The 17,282-nt window shown below is 36.0% G+C and overlaps 1 protein-coding gene across 7 annotated transcripts in view; it reads right to left on the bottom strand.

Annotated features, from left to right (window-relative positions):
* Erbb4 (erb-b2 receptor tyrosine kinase 4) overlaps positions 1 to 17,282 on the bottom strand; it is a 1,076,808-nt gene that overhangs the window by 43,904 nt on the left and 1,015,622 nt on the right. For all 7 annotated transcript variants that reach the window (XM_006989868.4, XM_016008144.3, XM_016008143.3 and 4 more), the window contains 3 exons: positions 9,495 to 9,650; positions 7,130 to 7,205; positions 2,041 to 2,187 (listed from right to left, as the gene is read on the bottom strand). In XM_006989868.4, the coding sequence (XP_006989930.1) occupies positions 2,041 to 2,187; positions 7,130 to 7,205; positions 9,495 to 9,650 (379 nt within the window). The remainder of the gene's footprint in view (positions 1 to 2,040; positions 2,188 to 7,129; positions 7,206 to 9,494; positions 9,651 to 17,282) is intronic.

Raw genomic sequence — 17,282 nt, 5'->3', positions numbered from 1 at the left:
TATTGATCCGATTCAGTCTTAACTCTTGTCCTTGAAAAATAGATCCCAAGCTAACTATGGGAAAAGTTAGACCCTTAGATTCTGTTGTTCTTGTTTTGGAATGTAGAGATAATGTTTTTAATACATTCTTTGACGGTTATAGACAAGGTAATTGAGATAGAATGGGAAGGTTTATGTAGAGAATGCATGGCAGAGGGGCTGGAAGGATAGCTTAGTGGTTAAGAGCACTGACGGCTCTTCCAGAGGACCCAGGTTCAATTCTCAGCAGCCATATGGCAGCTTACAACTGTCTGTAACTCCAAGATCTGACACCCTCACACAGATATACATGTGGGTAAACACCAATGCAAATAAAAATAAATAGACTGGAAAAAAAAGAATATATGGTAGAAAATATTTGGCTGTCCTTATAGTACTGTGGCACAAAAAGTTGAAAGGGGAATGGAAAGCAACTGCTTTTTGCCAGTTTGCTCCCGGCTAAAAGGAAAATGCAAAATGATTTGTAATGTGTGTTCAGCAACATCCATTAGCTTATCTTAATATTAGCTTTCCCAGAATAAAAATACCAGTTTTCAGGTTGGTAGTATTCTTTAGCAAGTAGTTTAGATAAAACGGATCTTAACTGTCTATCCTTCGTTTAGCTGATGAAATGACTAGAATAGCAACAGCACCAAGCTTTCTTTAATTTCCTTGCCAAATGATCCCTTTTTAAAGCATAAAATCTCCAGGGGAAAGGGTAAAACTCTCAATATGGTTTGCCTAATAAGGCAAAACACTTGCCTGTCTTTCTGTCATCACATTGTGATATTCAAACCACATCTGATGCTGGTTATGGTATCAAATTATCATACAAGACATGAATGTTTTTAAGCTCTCTTCAGGACATCGAGTAAACAAGGCCCGATCCTATATAGCTAGGGGTCTCTCTCTCTCTCTCTTTTTTTTTTTAATTTTGATTTTTTTTGGCTATTTCTAAAGAGTTAATTCTTGTTCCTGTTCTGGAGATCCTTCTGGGTATCATCTTATGCCTCTTTTGTGTCACCTCTCCTAAGCTCAAACATTCCGCATCTTATGGGTATTCATAGCCAAAAACGCTTGTTAATGCCAAGATGCTAATGATGAAGCTACTGGAGCCAAAAAAGGTTAACTTCACAGTGAGATATTTGTTTCTCTCTAACTAAATATTGAGTAAATAGGACTGTGCTTAGAGAAAAGGGCATGCTGACCCGCACTGCAAGGAACATTTTTTATTTCTTCCCTTCCTGTCAGAATGGATCACACATGTCATGAATATAAATATGAGAAGACCTGGGCCCAGAGTCTCTGAGTCTCTTATTAATAAAATGCTTATTCACCTTCACCACATTGCGTCTTTCTTTTAACTCTGTGTAAATCAAAACTGGAAAAAACCTAAGATTATACAAGAGAGATGGCTGCCTGTTAATCTCACTTAAATTAAGTCAGGAACCCCAGGGACTTATTTAATTCTATTAAAATTAAGGGTCTAGGCTTCCAAAACACATTTATAATACATATGTGTCTGGGGTATAGGAGTGGAAAGAAAAGTAAGAACATTTGATGTAAACAAATGATCAAATTGAAAAAAGTAAACACTATAATCTTTACTCCAATGCAGATTTGTCTCTTCTGATTCCCAATCTGCTCTGCTAATTTATTTTTGATTAAACCTATATCCAATTAATCCAGTTTTAGACTACCAGTGATGTTGAGCTATTTTCCCATAAAGATTAACATTAATATTATTACTAACATTCTTATGAATAATTATCTCTCTTTCTGACAAACTTTGATGGGCATGGAAATTATAAAAATTAGATAATAATTTTTACTTTGTAGCTTGGAAACATGCTATTATTTCATAATAATAATCACAACAAACAGGTACTTATATTCTGCATTCATAAGTATTCTCGCTGCTGTGTTTTTCAATGTAGAGAAACATTTCGCACATAAAACAATCTAAACTGTTATTGTATTAAGAATGATGATGCAGGTGGTAAAATTATTTTCCAGCCTTACATTTGACCATGACCATGTAAACGTCAATAGTACAGATGGGAGGTTGAGGCAAACGCTCTCCTTTCTCTAATAAATCAGGGATTTCTCGGGTTGGAATTCCATCGTAGGGTTTTCCTCCAAAGGTCATCAGTTCCCATATTGTGACGCCTAATTGGAAATAAAATTCATATATAAGCAAATCACTATTACAATTTTGAATGAGCACATATAAAACTACTCTTTAAAAAGCAAGTAATAGAAACTTAAAGGAAACTCCTTCACAATCTTTCACTCACTTCAACAGTTCCAATGCTAAACCTTCCTGGGGCAATTTACAGTAAGAATTCTCTTACAATTGTCTTGAAGTTTTTAATCCATCGCAAGAAAATTTTAGAACAGATACCAGAAATTAAAATAAGCTCCTCATTTGTACCTACAGGTAATGCTAAATGCTTACTGATGAAAATTGCTTCATTTACATTAAAATCCAAAATACAATTCCTTTATTGTATACATGTATTCAATATAAAATAAATATGATCTAGGAAAAGTCAGACATGGATAAATTTTTAAATTAGCCTTTTGGTGGGAAAAGCCATCAAAGGCTGATCTGGTAGCTGCAGAATGTTGCAAGTGTCTGTTGTTATTGCAAAGCCTATGGCTCACTGTTCAGCTAACACAAAGAAAACAAGGGGAATAAAAATTTACTTAGCACATGCAAGAGTCTGCACGAGGATCAATCCATATGGAAGACAGAATAACATAGGAATGGGTATCCATAGAAATGAGAAATGAAGAAAAAATGAGCAGCTTATTTCTAAGCTAATGATATTTCATTTTTGAACCACTAGAGCACTGACAGAGAAAATAAAATCAGAGGCAAAACCAAGAGAAAAAAAAAAGCAGCCATATACTAAAGATTACTTCTTTACTGTACTAGGTAAATTCTCTATCATTGAGCCTTATCCTTGGGGCAGAACATTTTTAGAATAGAAATAGCTATGTAAGCATGATAGTGTTACAATATAAGTCCTGATTGATGCATATATAGATTTATTTTAGTATAAAATCCATTAATTGGGGCTGTTTTCTGAATATCTCTGTAATGCTCATTTTTTAATCTGTTGTATGTCAGTCATCACTGCCTGAAAAAAATACATATATATGTAAACTTCAAATGCCCTTCAGAATAGAATCACGAACACTTATTGGATTATTTTAATATTTGCATCCTATAAATTTTATTGTCACATGCATGTCCAACTAGTGACATATTTCAGCAGTTTTGACATTTCCTAAATCCTTATTTTTTTATATCAAGAGCTGGTTGCTCGAGAGAGCCATTGTTTACACTTCAATGGAAGGCTAGCAAAAATGGTGATCACTCTTTTTAAGCAAGTCAACCACAGTATTATATACATACATACATTTATATACATACATACATACATACATACATTCATACACACACAGGACATGCACACAAAGGAAACATTTTATTGAACCCATGTTTGTTGTTGCTAAAGATAACATAGGTATTTTTAAATTTCTATCAGAGCTTCCAAAATAAGCAAATCTAAAAACCATTACATATTAAAACAATAAAATATTATGAAATGCAATGTTGATAAATACAAAACCAAAGGCTAAATTGCCCAAATTCCTGTTTCTAATAATGTAATTACTCTTTCTAGAGTGGTGGCACAGGATAGCTCTAGGTATAAAGAGCAACCTCAGACAGACTATATGAGAAACAAGAAAACTTATATTGCAATTTCATCCCCTTTAAGATATATTACAACTGATGCGTGTTCTGTACACATAAAAATGCAGCCAGTGATAATTTTCATCATAAACATATTATAAGCAAGGATATGTAGCATTTCTGCCACTTATGCCTCTTGCAATTAACCATGGTATATCATAATAATATCAAGTTGCCTTATGAAAATATGCTGAGACCAAGGCTGTGCCTCAAAACAGCATTATGTATCAATTTGTTAATGTCTATTGAACAGCCTGTGGCAGTTTCAACTTATCAGCAGCAGGAGCTGGTAGTAGCTGGCTACACCACATCCACAATTTGGCGATAGAGAGGGATGAATATATATGCACAGTAGTGCTCAGCCTGTTCTCTCCACTTCATACAGTCCAAGAATCCTTGTCTATGAAATAGTCCATGTCTCAGTGGGTCAGTCTTCCCACTTCAAATAATATACTTAAAATAATTCCCATAGCCATACCCAGAAGTTCATCTCCCAGGCAATTCTATATTCTGTTAGGTTGACTAGAAACACTGACCGTCACAACTCTACCCTTTGTCAATTTGAAACCTGAACACATCAATTTTAAGCTGTAACTTTTCACTCTTTGTCCCTATGTCCTCCTGACGATTTTAAAAAGTAAAATGTATTCAGTTCAACCTTACAGTCCCTATAGTCTTCAAAAATTCCAAAACTTTAAAAGTTCAAAAGTTTCTTAACTGTGAAACTGTGAGCTCTTACTAAAAATAAAGTTTGTATACTTCCAACATATAATGGCGCAGAGTAAATATGCTTAATCCAAAATGGAAGAATTGGAGCACAGCATGAAAAAACAAACAATCAAAAAAAAAAACCAAACCAAAAAAACTGTACCAAAGCAAAACAGGAAACATAAAATCCTGAAGCTCCATATCTGGCATCTAGATCTGATCATGTAATCAACTTGGTTTCAAAAGGCTTGAGTAACCCCACCCCTTACAACTTCCTTTCTGCAGACTTTAGCTTAGATTCTCCCTGGAGCTGGATCCATTCCATGTCTGCACCCCACACTGGTACTTGTCCCATGGTCCTGACATCTTGGATATACCAGAGTCACCATAGCGATTGAGGTATCACCTTCACAGCTTCGCCTCTCTTGGACTCTAACTTTGCTGTACATCTCTGAGCCTCAGGTGTTCTCCATGGCCTCCTCAATTCTGTTGCCATCATGCCTTTAAAACCATACCATGTAGGTGACACTGCCAAGCTCTGTCATCAGCTTGAGATAGAGCTTGGACCTACAGAAACACATCCACTTCTGTGTGCTGACCCTGGGGGAACTTTCCTAGTCTGGCACTTCTAAGAAACAGGGAACCCCTCCCGTTTAGGCTTTCTTGAAATAAATTTGAATCCTCTCAAGTTGGAATCTCTGATGAGTGGGGTTTCACTCTCAGGACACCCCAACCATTGTTCTAAGTCAATGCAGGTGTCTTCTCTTCAGTGGTACCTGGATGTTTAACAATCACAGTAACATCCTGAATGTTCCCGTCCTAAAATTTTCTCTCCCAAATAAAGCACTCTATCATCTCTCAATTCAACATCACTCAATTTCTCAAAAAAACAGGCAGAATAAAGACAGATTCTTGGTCTAAACAGCATGTGAATGGCTTCTCTCCCTTCATTGTTCCCTTCTGCAATAGCCTTGATGCAGGCTTCATTCAACCACCTACTTTTTCTCATCATTACTGTCTTCCAGGCTCCTACCAGAATGGCCCATCAATCTCTTAGAGCATTCAAGGACTTTCCTAGCCCAAATTTTTAAACTTTTCCACCATCCTCCCCATAAAAAACAAAACAAAATTAATAACAACAACAGAACCAGTTCTAAAGGCCTAAGAACCATGAGGTCAACAAAAGCTCGTTTTCTTGATACTAATTATTGTCTTAGTGTCATCTCCTATTTCTGTGATAAAATACTCTGACTAAAGAAACTTATGGGGAGGAGGGTAATTTTGGCCCACAGTTCAGGCAATAATTTACAGTAGTGAAAAGGTCAGGACAGCAGGAGCTTGAAGCAGTTGGTCATGCCACACCCAAAATCAGGAAACAAGGAGGTATGAATGCATGAATACTAACTTAGCTCATTTTGTCCACTTTATGTAGTATAGGACCTCTTGCCTAGAGAATGATTCTACCCTCAGCAGGCAGGTCTTCCTGTGTCACTTTACATGTTCAGTATGGTATCCCATAGTGATAGTGATGCCTACAGCAAATATCCCAGGTGATTCTAGACACTATCAAGTTGAAAATTAACACTAATCATCATACCAGGGATTGTATTGTTTTTCTATTTTCTTCTTTTACATAAATTCATTTATTGTGTGTGTGTGTGTGATGTGGGGATCTGCACAACAGGATATGAGTGGAAATCCGAGGACAACTTGAAAGACTTGCTGTTCTCCTTCCATCATGTGGGTTCTGCGGATGGAACTCACACCATAAGGCTTGGAAATAAGCTCCTTTACTTTCAGAGCCATCTCACAGGCCCAGAGGCATTGTGCTTTCATTAGCGATTAATACTAGTTTTATGTGCCATATTTTTAAAAATGGACAAAAAATTGATCCCTTCTAGTTAAGCTGTAGGTGGACAAAGTTGTAAGCACAGACAATTTGCTAACTAGCTCACTTCAACAACTGAGTTCAATGTAATGAAAACAATGTTCTAATCACAAATATTAATCTCGCTCTGTCTTTCTAAATGTAGTTTGTAAATGAAAATCAAATCTGCAATTAGCAGTGTTCTCTCATCACCACTTCCACAGTCACTTGACTGTGTTTATTAGTTGCTCGTTGTTGCCCCAGTAACCACTGTGTTTTCTACCATAGAACACATAGTCCTTTAAGCAAAAAACAAAAAAAAAAACAAAAAAAACCAGACAAACAAAAATATGGTTTTGTTTTGCTTTACCCTTCAACATTTATCACTTTCAGAGTTATATGACCCAAGAGTTGTTGAAAATTAAGGGCATGAGAGTCTAAGAAATTGTTTCTAACATTGGCCAGTTATTGTGTCTATGCTTGAATAAATCATGAGACAAATTGTGTCAAACCAAAGCTTATAGCAAAAAACCTAGCAGTGATATTATATATTTTACATTTAAAAGAGCAGGAAAAAAATCACAAGAAGATAGATAAAATTGTGATTTGGGCTATTTAGCTTTTTAAATTAAAGACCAAAGAGTTAAATCCTTTAGGGAGTCAAGCTTATAAGTAAGCACTTCCAATACTGCCAAAATATGACCTTATATATATTGTATGAAGCAAACACATTTTTCTTTAAAAGGCCAAATTTATAAAGATTTATTTACCATAGCTCCAAACATCACTTTGATGAGTGAATTTCCTATAATGTATACATTCCAGAGCCATCCATTTAATTGGCATCTATAGAAAAATAAAAAGTGAATTATTAAAAATCACACAAGAAATCATTTTTATATTTTCTAAGTGCTAGTCTCTGGACTGACCTCAATTATATTTTTTGATGGTGTGTATATAGCTATAAACCAGTTGTTTTTCAAGACAGGGAACAAATGAAGTAAAATTCATAAAATCTACAAAGTAAATTAACCAAAGAATATATTTTAAAGCTTCATAAACACAAAGAAAATTAAACATCTCAACAGCTTTATACATTTCTTAATGTCTAGCATCTAAATTATGAGCTAGTATTATGACTGACAATATCAAATGTAAAAATGTTTGTATATTATGTTTTCTCAGAGTCCTCCATTCTCAGTGATTTCATTTCTTCCTCAGATATATTTTTGACCACAGATGTAATGAATTTCTTCTTCAGCTGCCCTCACTTCCTCTTTTGGTCACTAAATTGTCTAAAATCATGAATTCCATAGTTAGATTTGCTTTGTCTCCCAGCCACAAATGATCTCCCTTGCCTGGGCTAGCCAGAATTGAAAATACGTACCGTTTTCAAAATAGGAGCTAGGACTATAAAAGAATGTGAGAGGATCAGCACAAATCCATCATCACTACAAGAAAAACAACTCAACCCACATAGCCTGTGGATGATGGGTCAGCAGAATGTGTTTCAACTCAAAGGGCAGCATTATGGAGCTTGGGATATAATTAGATTCTATGGAATAAAGATAAACATTTCTACTTTGCAGTTGAAAGCTTAAAACTAAATAGGCATTTGAAATCATGAGGTTGGCTGCTCACCAAGGTGACACCAAGGTAACTCTATGACAGAATCATGGGATTCAGTGAAAAGGAACAGAAGACACATTGAAAGTAATTTCCCTATGGGCAAGGAGTTAGCAGGCTTTATGGACTATGGACACCGTGTTAGAGAAGTGAGTTTAAATCATAGGTGGCTTGATAAAGACTTAATGGTGACCAGGCATTTAAAGCTATAATGAATCTTGCTTTAGACAAACCTTACAGTTGTATGTTCCTAAGACAGGTGAAGTCATGTGATTTATGGACTGCTATTTCTGAGAAATCTTGTTGAGAACTTTAGAGCTGTGACTTTAAACCACTGTTGTTTGGTAGTAAACAGACAAAATAGGCGATAAGATTGGGAGAAGGTCAGAAAATTTCTCAAAACTGGAATTGTTATATTTTTATAAAATTACGTTATCTTACTTTGTGGTAGGATTTAAATATAGACATATGTAAAGGAGGACATATAAATATAGAATATGTAAAGGTCTAGGATGATCAATGTGAGTGTTTAGAAGCCTATTACTGCAAATATTTACTTGTGATAGAAAAGTAAGGTATATAATTAACAGATTCATGTATGTAAACAATCTTTCTTTATCAGAGCTTCATAGGTCACTAGAGGTTAAGATTTCATGGGATTGCATCATTGACCTGCTCTGACATAGGTTTCTTCAGGTCAAGCAAGATGAATATTCACATACAAATTTCCCTAATTAATTAGCCAAGAATATGGATTAATCGGTTAAAAAAAAGTCTTGTAACTAAGATTCAGGTGAACCATATAGTGATGATGACATGCAGAAACACATTTGTCAGGCCAAACATGAGTTTGGGGGTTAGAAAAAGTAGCTAAAGATGTAACTGGGTTCAATACTCTTCAATATTAGTAGCTTAGCATGTATTCTGTTGTACAGTCAAGTGATAAGCAAAGCAATGTAAGCAAATCATTCACTATGATATAAGCGAAATCAAAGCAACTATACTTGGTAATTGCCAGGTATCATTTTTGGTGCTAGGGAGATTAGAAATGAGAATGGTCAGATTTCAAATATATTATGATTGTTGATAGTACCTAAGCTTCTCAGTGCATAAAAAAATCTGTCATTATGTAGTAGCTCTGTAATCTCAGAATCAATGGGACAATTTTTACAGCCCTCTGTTAAAGGTTCATATTCTGAGTCTCTAAGAATCATCACATCGCCAGGTGGCAGTGGCACGTGACTTTAATCCTAGCACTCAGGAGGAAGAGCCAGAAGGATCTCTGTGATTTGAGGCCAGCCTGGTCTACATAGCAAGATTCAGGACAGGCACCAAAATTTCATGGAGAAACCCTGTCTTGAAAAACAAAACAAAACAGTAACACAAACAAAAACAGAAGAAGTATCACACCATTGTTAGAGATAAAGAAGTATCACACCATTGTTATTATTAGAGATAAAGAATTATCTTACTACATTTTCAAGAGATGTTGCTCTCAACTCCACCTACCTTACCACCATCAGCACTGTATTCCTTTTCATCTCCTTCCAAGAGTCGGGCTAGTCCAAAGTCTGTGATTTTCACATGGTTTGGGGATTTGACTAAGACATTACGGGCTGCCAGATCCCGATGAACAAGTCGTCTTTCTTCCAGGTACATCATTCCCTGAAAAATAAATCAAGTTCCACAAAGGGAGTCACTCGGTGTTGAAGTTCCTCACGTTATAAAAAGGGATACTTCATTTCTTAAAGTAAAGGCAGAATCCTAGAACACGTTCAAAAATTTAAAAAATTGTTGTGGGGCAGTGGCAAACCACAGATAAGTTTTGGGCTTTTACTCCTGAGTTCCTCTAAAGAAGAATGAATTACCTGAAAATGGGCTAAATGTTTGCCTGGTTTTCTCGGGGACTTGATATCCTTTTGCAAACATTTTCATTAATGAGGTGTGCAGGTGTCCTAGAAGATAAGCTAACACATCCTTGGACTGGCCTACATACCCCTCATCATTTTCTTCTCTATGGTTTTTGCTTAGTGTCATCTTTCTCCTACACAGTCACTCCAAACAAACACAGCTCTCCATAACTATAAAGTCTTTCATGGTTTGACGGCACCAAAGTCATTTGCATAGATTCTCTCAAGGCTGAAGAATTATATTATTTTTACTCATTATACATAGAATAAAAGATACCCTAGGGGTTCATGAGAGTCTAATTTTAAATGAAGGGCTGCTATGACATCAGTTGTCATTATAGGAACTCACAAGTGAGAGTACATAGTTTATAATGACCCACAAATTAGCCTTTAATATGTTATCTTCATAAAACCACACAGAGAAATTAAAAATAAAATTTATTGATGATTGTTAATGAGATGGGGTGTTGGGAGAGAAAGCTTGTTTTTTTTCATCATACAAGAAAGGTTAATCTCTACACAAATTTATAAGAATATTGATCCACAGAAATAATAATTTTTTATTGTTAAATTTTAGCAAGCAGGAAGATAAGTGTTGTTATACCTTTTATACAAAGTTTACATAAAGGCAAGGTAAGAAAACTCAGATTAGGTAAGAGTGAACATGTTTTTTTTTTTTCCTGAGGAATTCAGATAAACAGTATATTTGATTTTTTTTCAGCTGTAAAATGTGGTCATTCAAAAGCATATCAGAATTATAATAAAAAGGCTGCAGCACATTCTCATTCCAATTACAAATCATTGCTGTTGGCAGTTAGCATCACAACTGCACAGTTGTGAAGGATTAATGGCTCCTGATATCAAAACAAAAGCTGTGGAAAACAGACACATAAATCATATAGGTCAAAACATTATGAACTATATACCCGGTGTAGTGTAAAGAGAAGATTGCTTCACTCAGCTTCTGGAGGCAGCCTCCACAGAAATGCCTATCAAATACAAGCGGTGGAGATACCGTCTGATATGGTCCAATCAGTCAACAGCTAGGTGACACCACATTTATTGGTGCTTTCTGAAATCAACTCACAAATGGTATTTATGGGATTTTTGCCCTCTTTCCCAAATAGTGCTGTTTTAGTACATAAGTTATTCCAAAAATATTTTCAAAAAAAAAAAAAGGTAAATGGAGAACATACAATTCTTTCAGAACTTAGAGGATCAGAATTAAATAAGCTTATTGCCTTGGAGATGATGTATTTTCACATCCTTCCAAATAAGTCCATCCTTTTAAGAAATGTTCATAAAAAATCATTTCCTTTATTACTGCCTACAGATCAAGACATAACAAACATTTTGTCAATATGCTGATACTTAGAACTACATGTACACATAGCACACATTATATTCTGTACACTGTGCTAGATGCTGGAGAGGTAAAAAAAATCAAATTAAGGTCTGCACATTAAAAGATGATGAGGTAAATTACTAAAGTGGGAATAAATAAATAAAAATGGATGCATATGGCAAAGAGCATGTAGGGCATTTAAGAAAGCTGTATCCTGAGGAACAGTCTGCAAGTAACTATACATGAGGGGAGAAAATTGAGACAGGTACCCAGAGCTGGCTAAGGCTTGGAGAGAAAGACTGTGGGCAAAGACAAGAAGTAATTGTGACTAATTAACATGTGCATTTGGACAGAGGCATGCCATTCTGTATCTCTGAAGAGTAACACACGGGGAGGCCCAGTGGTGAGCAGTGAGATGGAAATAGAAAGAAGAGATCCACGAAGCGCACGTATATGGCATGAACTTAATGTGAGTTTTGACTTCTGTATTTTACAGTCCACAATGCGGTGATTTGGTCAGAAAGTCATCTTTTAAAAGGGATGTTGTCCAAAATTTTACTGCACTCCTGGAAACACCATTCTTGTGTCAATACAGAAAATGGATTTGGATTGCACACACATGGAGCCGAAGGCAGGAACCATTGCCATGGTATGCAAACAGTGACAAAGCTGGAAATGATGACTGTGAATTCAGAGTCTGCAAGTTTCACCCATTTCCATTGGTTTTCTTAGTTCCACGCAAGGCAGGGTTACTCTTTTTAACAGTAACGCCATGTTGAGGACACCTGACCTCTAGTGATTCAAGATTCTACCATCCTCTGCTTTTGTCATTTCTCTGGATCCCACTTAGGTAAGGGACTCATTCTACTACTGAATGAGGCCAAAGGATGACCAAGGAGAGGATAATCTCAAGGTACAGTTACGGGCTGAAAGGTTCATCCTTGGTAGCTGAATAATGGAAAAGGAGAGAGATTTTTGGTTCATGTTTATGCTTGGCAATTCATTCAACTAAAATTAACCTGGAAATAGATTTTTTTAAAATATATATTTCTTAAAGGACTTTTTATGTTTATTTATTTAATTTATATGTTTGAGAATTTTGCCTTTAACTCTGTTTGTGCTCCAAATGAAGTGCTTGCAGAGGCTTTCAGAGGAAAAAGAATATATATATATATATATATATATATATATATATATATATATATATATATATATTATATGATATATATAAAGGATATATATACCCAGAGACAATTAGCAATGAGCAATGAGCAACACATTAAAAATCAGCAATTGTGTGAATGTTTTGTCCCTTCCTAATTCATATGTTGAAACTCTAAACTCTGCAGCTATGGTATTAAGATAAGACGACCTCAGTGGTGATTAGGAAATAAAGGAGGGGCCTTCAGGAAACCTAGCACTCCTATAAAAGAGACCCCGGAGAAATCCCTGCTCTTCTCTGAGTGCAATCATATGACTATGGTTAGGATAAGGGAGCAGGTCAGCAGGACCAAATTTGCTTGATAGCCTTGAGTACCATGAAATTTTTGTTATGCATAAACCACTTAATTTGTAATATATTTGTTATAGCAATCAGATTGACTAAATACCTTTTATTTTATTTTTTAATTAAGACTTTTTTTATTCATTTTATATGCCAACCACAGATCACCCTCTCTTCCCTCCTCCCCCTTCCCAGCCTTTCCTCCCCCAACCCACACCTCATTCCCTCCTCTGAGGTACAAGGTAAGGCCTCTCATGGGGAGTCAGCAGAGCCTGGTACATTCAATTGAGGCAGGTCCAAGACCCTCCCCCTGCATCAAGGCTGTGCAAGGTGTCTTACCATGGAGAGTGGGCTCTGAAAAGCCAGACCATACCTTTGATTTTAAAGATCAGTTTCATTTTTAATTATGTGTATGTGCACATGAGTGCAGCTGCTCATTGAGGTCCAAAGAGGGCACCAGATCTCATGGAGCTGGATATATAGTTGGTTGTGAACTGCCCAACAAAGGTGCTGGGAAACAAACTCTAGTCTTCAATAAGAGCAGTGTGGATTCTTAACTACTGAGCTTTGCTTCTAATCCCTGAGATACTTTTGAAATGACACATTCTACAAGAGAAAAGTTCAAAAGTGCTAAAAGTTCTTCAACTTTTTCTGTTAAAAATTCACTAGATAACAGAGTGTCTTGAATCTTGCTACCCCTTGTCAAGGAAAACCATGTTTTCATCAAAATATTGAGAACTCAATTCAGAAAACCAACTGACAATTTATATAGTTTCCTCTGCCTCGTCTACTTGACCAAATTAGTATTACTCATCACAGAAGCATGTATTATTACTAAATTATCAAAATGCATTTGTGTGGTTTCCTTTGTCACTGTGAGGTACCACTGTGCAGGGACATATTTCTAAGTTATTAGGTATGGCTGCCACCTTCGTCATGCTTTCACACCCAGAATTAAAGTGTTGAATTGTCTTTGGATTGCTTATGAAAGGTTTTCCACAATACAGTCATTAAGACAGGATTTTTCTGACTTGAAGAGCTCATTAGAGTCAAAATTTCTGTTAAATTCTTTCAAAATAAAATTATTCTTTGAATTAGCGGGATGCACCTACAAAGACAGATAATTATTAGAAGTAACAGTGACAAAAATAAGCTGCATGAAGTCCCTGGAAGTGGCAGATGAATAAAAAGAGTGTGTTCATCATAAGGGGACACAACACTGATTGGAAATGTCCTGTCCTCTGACTTGTGGCTCCTTCCATGATCCAGGCTGAACAGCTCTGGACAGAGCATGATGAGGACATCTATACCATAGCTCCTACTAACTTGGCACACTTTTGAACACAGCGGGTGCTAAATAAAATACTTCTATATCTGTGGGACAACTTAACCTTGCGAACTATACACCATTTCTCTTCTACTATAAATATGAGAAAACCAAGGTTACCCGAGGTCATGTTACTAGGTCCAAGCCATCTAACTAATGAGCAACAGATAGAAGAAGGATTTGATCCCTTTTACTAGGAACCTAAAACCTATGGATTTAAATTTGGGCACACAGAAATTAACCAATGTAGGTAAGACAGCTTTATAAAATATTCTTTTGCAGGAAAAAAATACTATTAAGGGCTTATGTGAATTTCTGGGCATAATGGAGTTGATTGGCTTTTTAAGGAAAAGTGTATTTAACATTTAACTAAATCATAAAGTCGTTTACAATTTAGCCACTTTCAGTTATATAAATTTGAGTTTCTCAGTTTGCTTAGGCTACACGATCTAGGAAACGGAGAATTGGGTCTGATTATAAATTCTAAAGGCAATTTTCTGGTTCAGACCTCAGCTCTACAAAGTTCTAGACAGGTGATGTGGGCAAGCTGTTTAACCTCTCTTATCACCATATACCTCCTCTTTAAAGGGCCATAGCACCACCTATTACCCGCTTATTGTGGAGATTAAGTACAATAGTACATATTAAAGCCCTTGGTAAGTGGCTTGTTGTAACTGTGGAATGCACAAACTTTCATCAGTGTCCCACAGATAGATATTAACAATGCTCAGCTAGACAAACATTGCTCTTAGTAAGTTCCCCTGCCTATTTTATTGAAATATATGGGCCACAGTGGGCATTCGAAAAACATCTGCAGTGATACAAGCATCCTAAAACCTACCTTCCCTGATTAATGTGTGGGTACAAATTTCAGAACTATTACTATTTAAAGACTCATTTTAATAATGACTCACCCTCAGTGTTGTTATGTAAGGATAAAAAAATATTAGGGAATTTATTAAAGATTTGGTGTTCTTCATAAATACATCACAGTTTTCAGGAGCTTACCGAAGATAAAGGTCACAAATAAGATAGCGATAAAAGTCTTTGATGCTGACCAATGTTTTCCATGAGTTAATAAAATGATCAAACTGCTCACCCCTTACCACACAGCATGTAGGAGAATTTTAAGGAACTGTGATTTAGGAATATTTTATTGACTTAATGACCTAAATCTTACAAATCTGATTTTAGCCAAAATTTTAGCAATTGTACCATTTCCCATGTTCCTCTGCTTGCTCCAGTTAGAACACTGACTTATCCCAAGCTTCCTCACACCTCTTAGAATACAGGAAGTATAAGCTAGCTGGGAAAAAACTAAAATTTTACTTTGGGTTTTCAAAATTACACTTTGATACAAAAATCCAAGGGAAAATTTTCTTACTGTTAATTTAAGTTTTAATGTCTGGCTTGTAATTAATTCACATGAACTGTTCTCTGAAAATAAAATCAATGGAAGACTTAATTTTAGGATTCCTAGCATGGATGAACACCTGGTAGTGACCTTCTTTTCCATCTAACTACATCTGAGTTATAGCCTTCTAGCTAAAATAGATGATTATTATGTTTTTATTAGTTGTAAAAATGCATTCCACCCAGCTGCAGAAAGTGGAAGGAAGTCAGCAGGGACGGTACTATTTGTGACAATAAATATTTGCTTCTCTCATATTTTCCATGCGGCAATTTCATCAAACATGTGTGGAGCTAAAAATTACAGGCTGTAGTCAGCTCTCGGGCATTAATCTCTGGAGTGAGCAAAAGCATATTTAAAAACAAACAAAAAACCAAAACTCTTTACATTCTAGTTACCCAAAACTTTCTAAATAGCAGAAAACTTAGGGAAATCCAACTTCCAATGAAAATCTCTCTTTTCTAAAAGCAATTCATAGCAGGAAAACTCTAGATATAATGCCTACTGCCATTAGGGCTAAAGGTATGAGCACGTTCAAGAGAAAAAAGGGAGCCTTTTGTGTGCAGTCACTTAATTTATCCGAATTGGGCATAAAGGGAAACTATGGAGGCTCTGTGAATGAGCCAAGTAGGGAGTCTTTTATCCACTGGAGTTGGTGGTAGAAAGAACATAGAATGGAAGGTAGTTAGGGAGAATTACTTGGCGTATTGCTAAGCAGCATATGGTCACAGGTACTCATTTTAGATAAGCCATAAAAGTGACAGAATGTTTTACATGACCTCTGAGGTTACCTCTAGCTTTGTTTCATTACACGATAAAAAGAAATATAAAAATATAGCTATTCTTCAATACTGCCTTTTAGCCCAATATTAGAAAGAGAGAGTAGTGAAGAGATAGAATATATGTTTCTCTTCACATGGGACTTGAATATATTTTCATAAAAGTAAGTTGGACTCACCCTAAACTTAAGACACCAGACTACAGAAATAAATGGTGGCTGCTCACCAGATAAATGAATTCAGTCACTTTCCCTTTCTTACCTATACGACATAACAAAAATACCTAGAACATTCAATATACTAAGATGAACCTGTTCAACAAATATATAACCCCCAATTCATTCTTTTTATTGAAAATATAACTAACCTCTATAAGGAAAAGAGCCAGTTAAAATCTGTTACTCAGCATTGTTGGGAGGTGATTTGAGTTTCCCATTCTGTTTCTCCCTATAATTCCTCTCAGATGAACCAGGCAGGTCACATAGTTGTCTTGACCAATGCAGAATTAGTTCTCATGGTTAATTCTAGTATTTCCTATTGTAGTTATGCTCCCACAGATTGTGTTAGTCTGTGAACTTTAGAATTTTTTTTTACTTATCAAGAACACCAGTTTTCAGCCATTTTAATAAAAAGTAATAAAATATTTTATGATTCCATTTCTTTTGCTATAACTAGTCCAAGTAAGGTAGTCTCAGTACTTTTCTGTAGCAGGTCCAACCATGTGCTTCCTTAAGCCTGTTCAGAACCACATCTACACTGATCTACCTTCATCTCATGGTGTTGGCTCCATCAGTCCTGGGGCACTGATAACCCAGCCTAAGCACGGTGGAGCTGTTGCTTGTGTGCTCTTTCTTTCACAAAAGGAAGAAAGCCATACCGATTTTGAAGAGTTGTTCCAGTTCCAGGGCCTTCCATGAGATTGGAACAAGATACAATTTTATCAGAAGCCCACTGTTTTCTCTGTCCAATGCTGCTTTTCTCACTAAAGCAGATGCTTTTCACAAGAACCCTTGACAAAAAA

Source organism: Peromyscus maniculatus, chromosome 13 (genome assembly GCF_049852395.1).
Source record: "Peromyscus maniculatus bairdii isolate BWxNUB_F1_BW_parent chromosome 13, HU_Pman_BW_mat_3.1, whole genome shotgun sequence".
Taxonomy (NCBI): Eukaryota; Metazoa; Chordata; class Mammalia; order Rodentia; family Cricetidae; genus Peromyscus; species Peromyscus maniculatus.
Note: the sequence above shows the minus strand (reverse complement) of the source record. Positions and strands in the feature narration are given on the sequence as shown.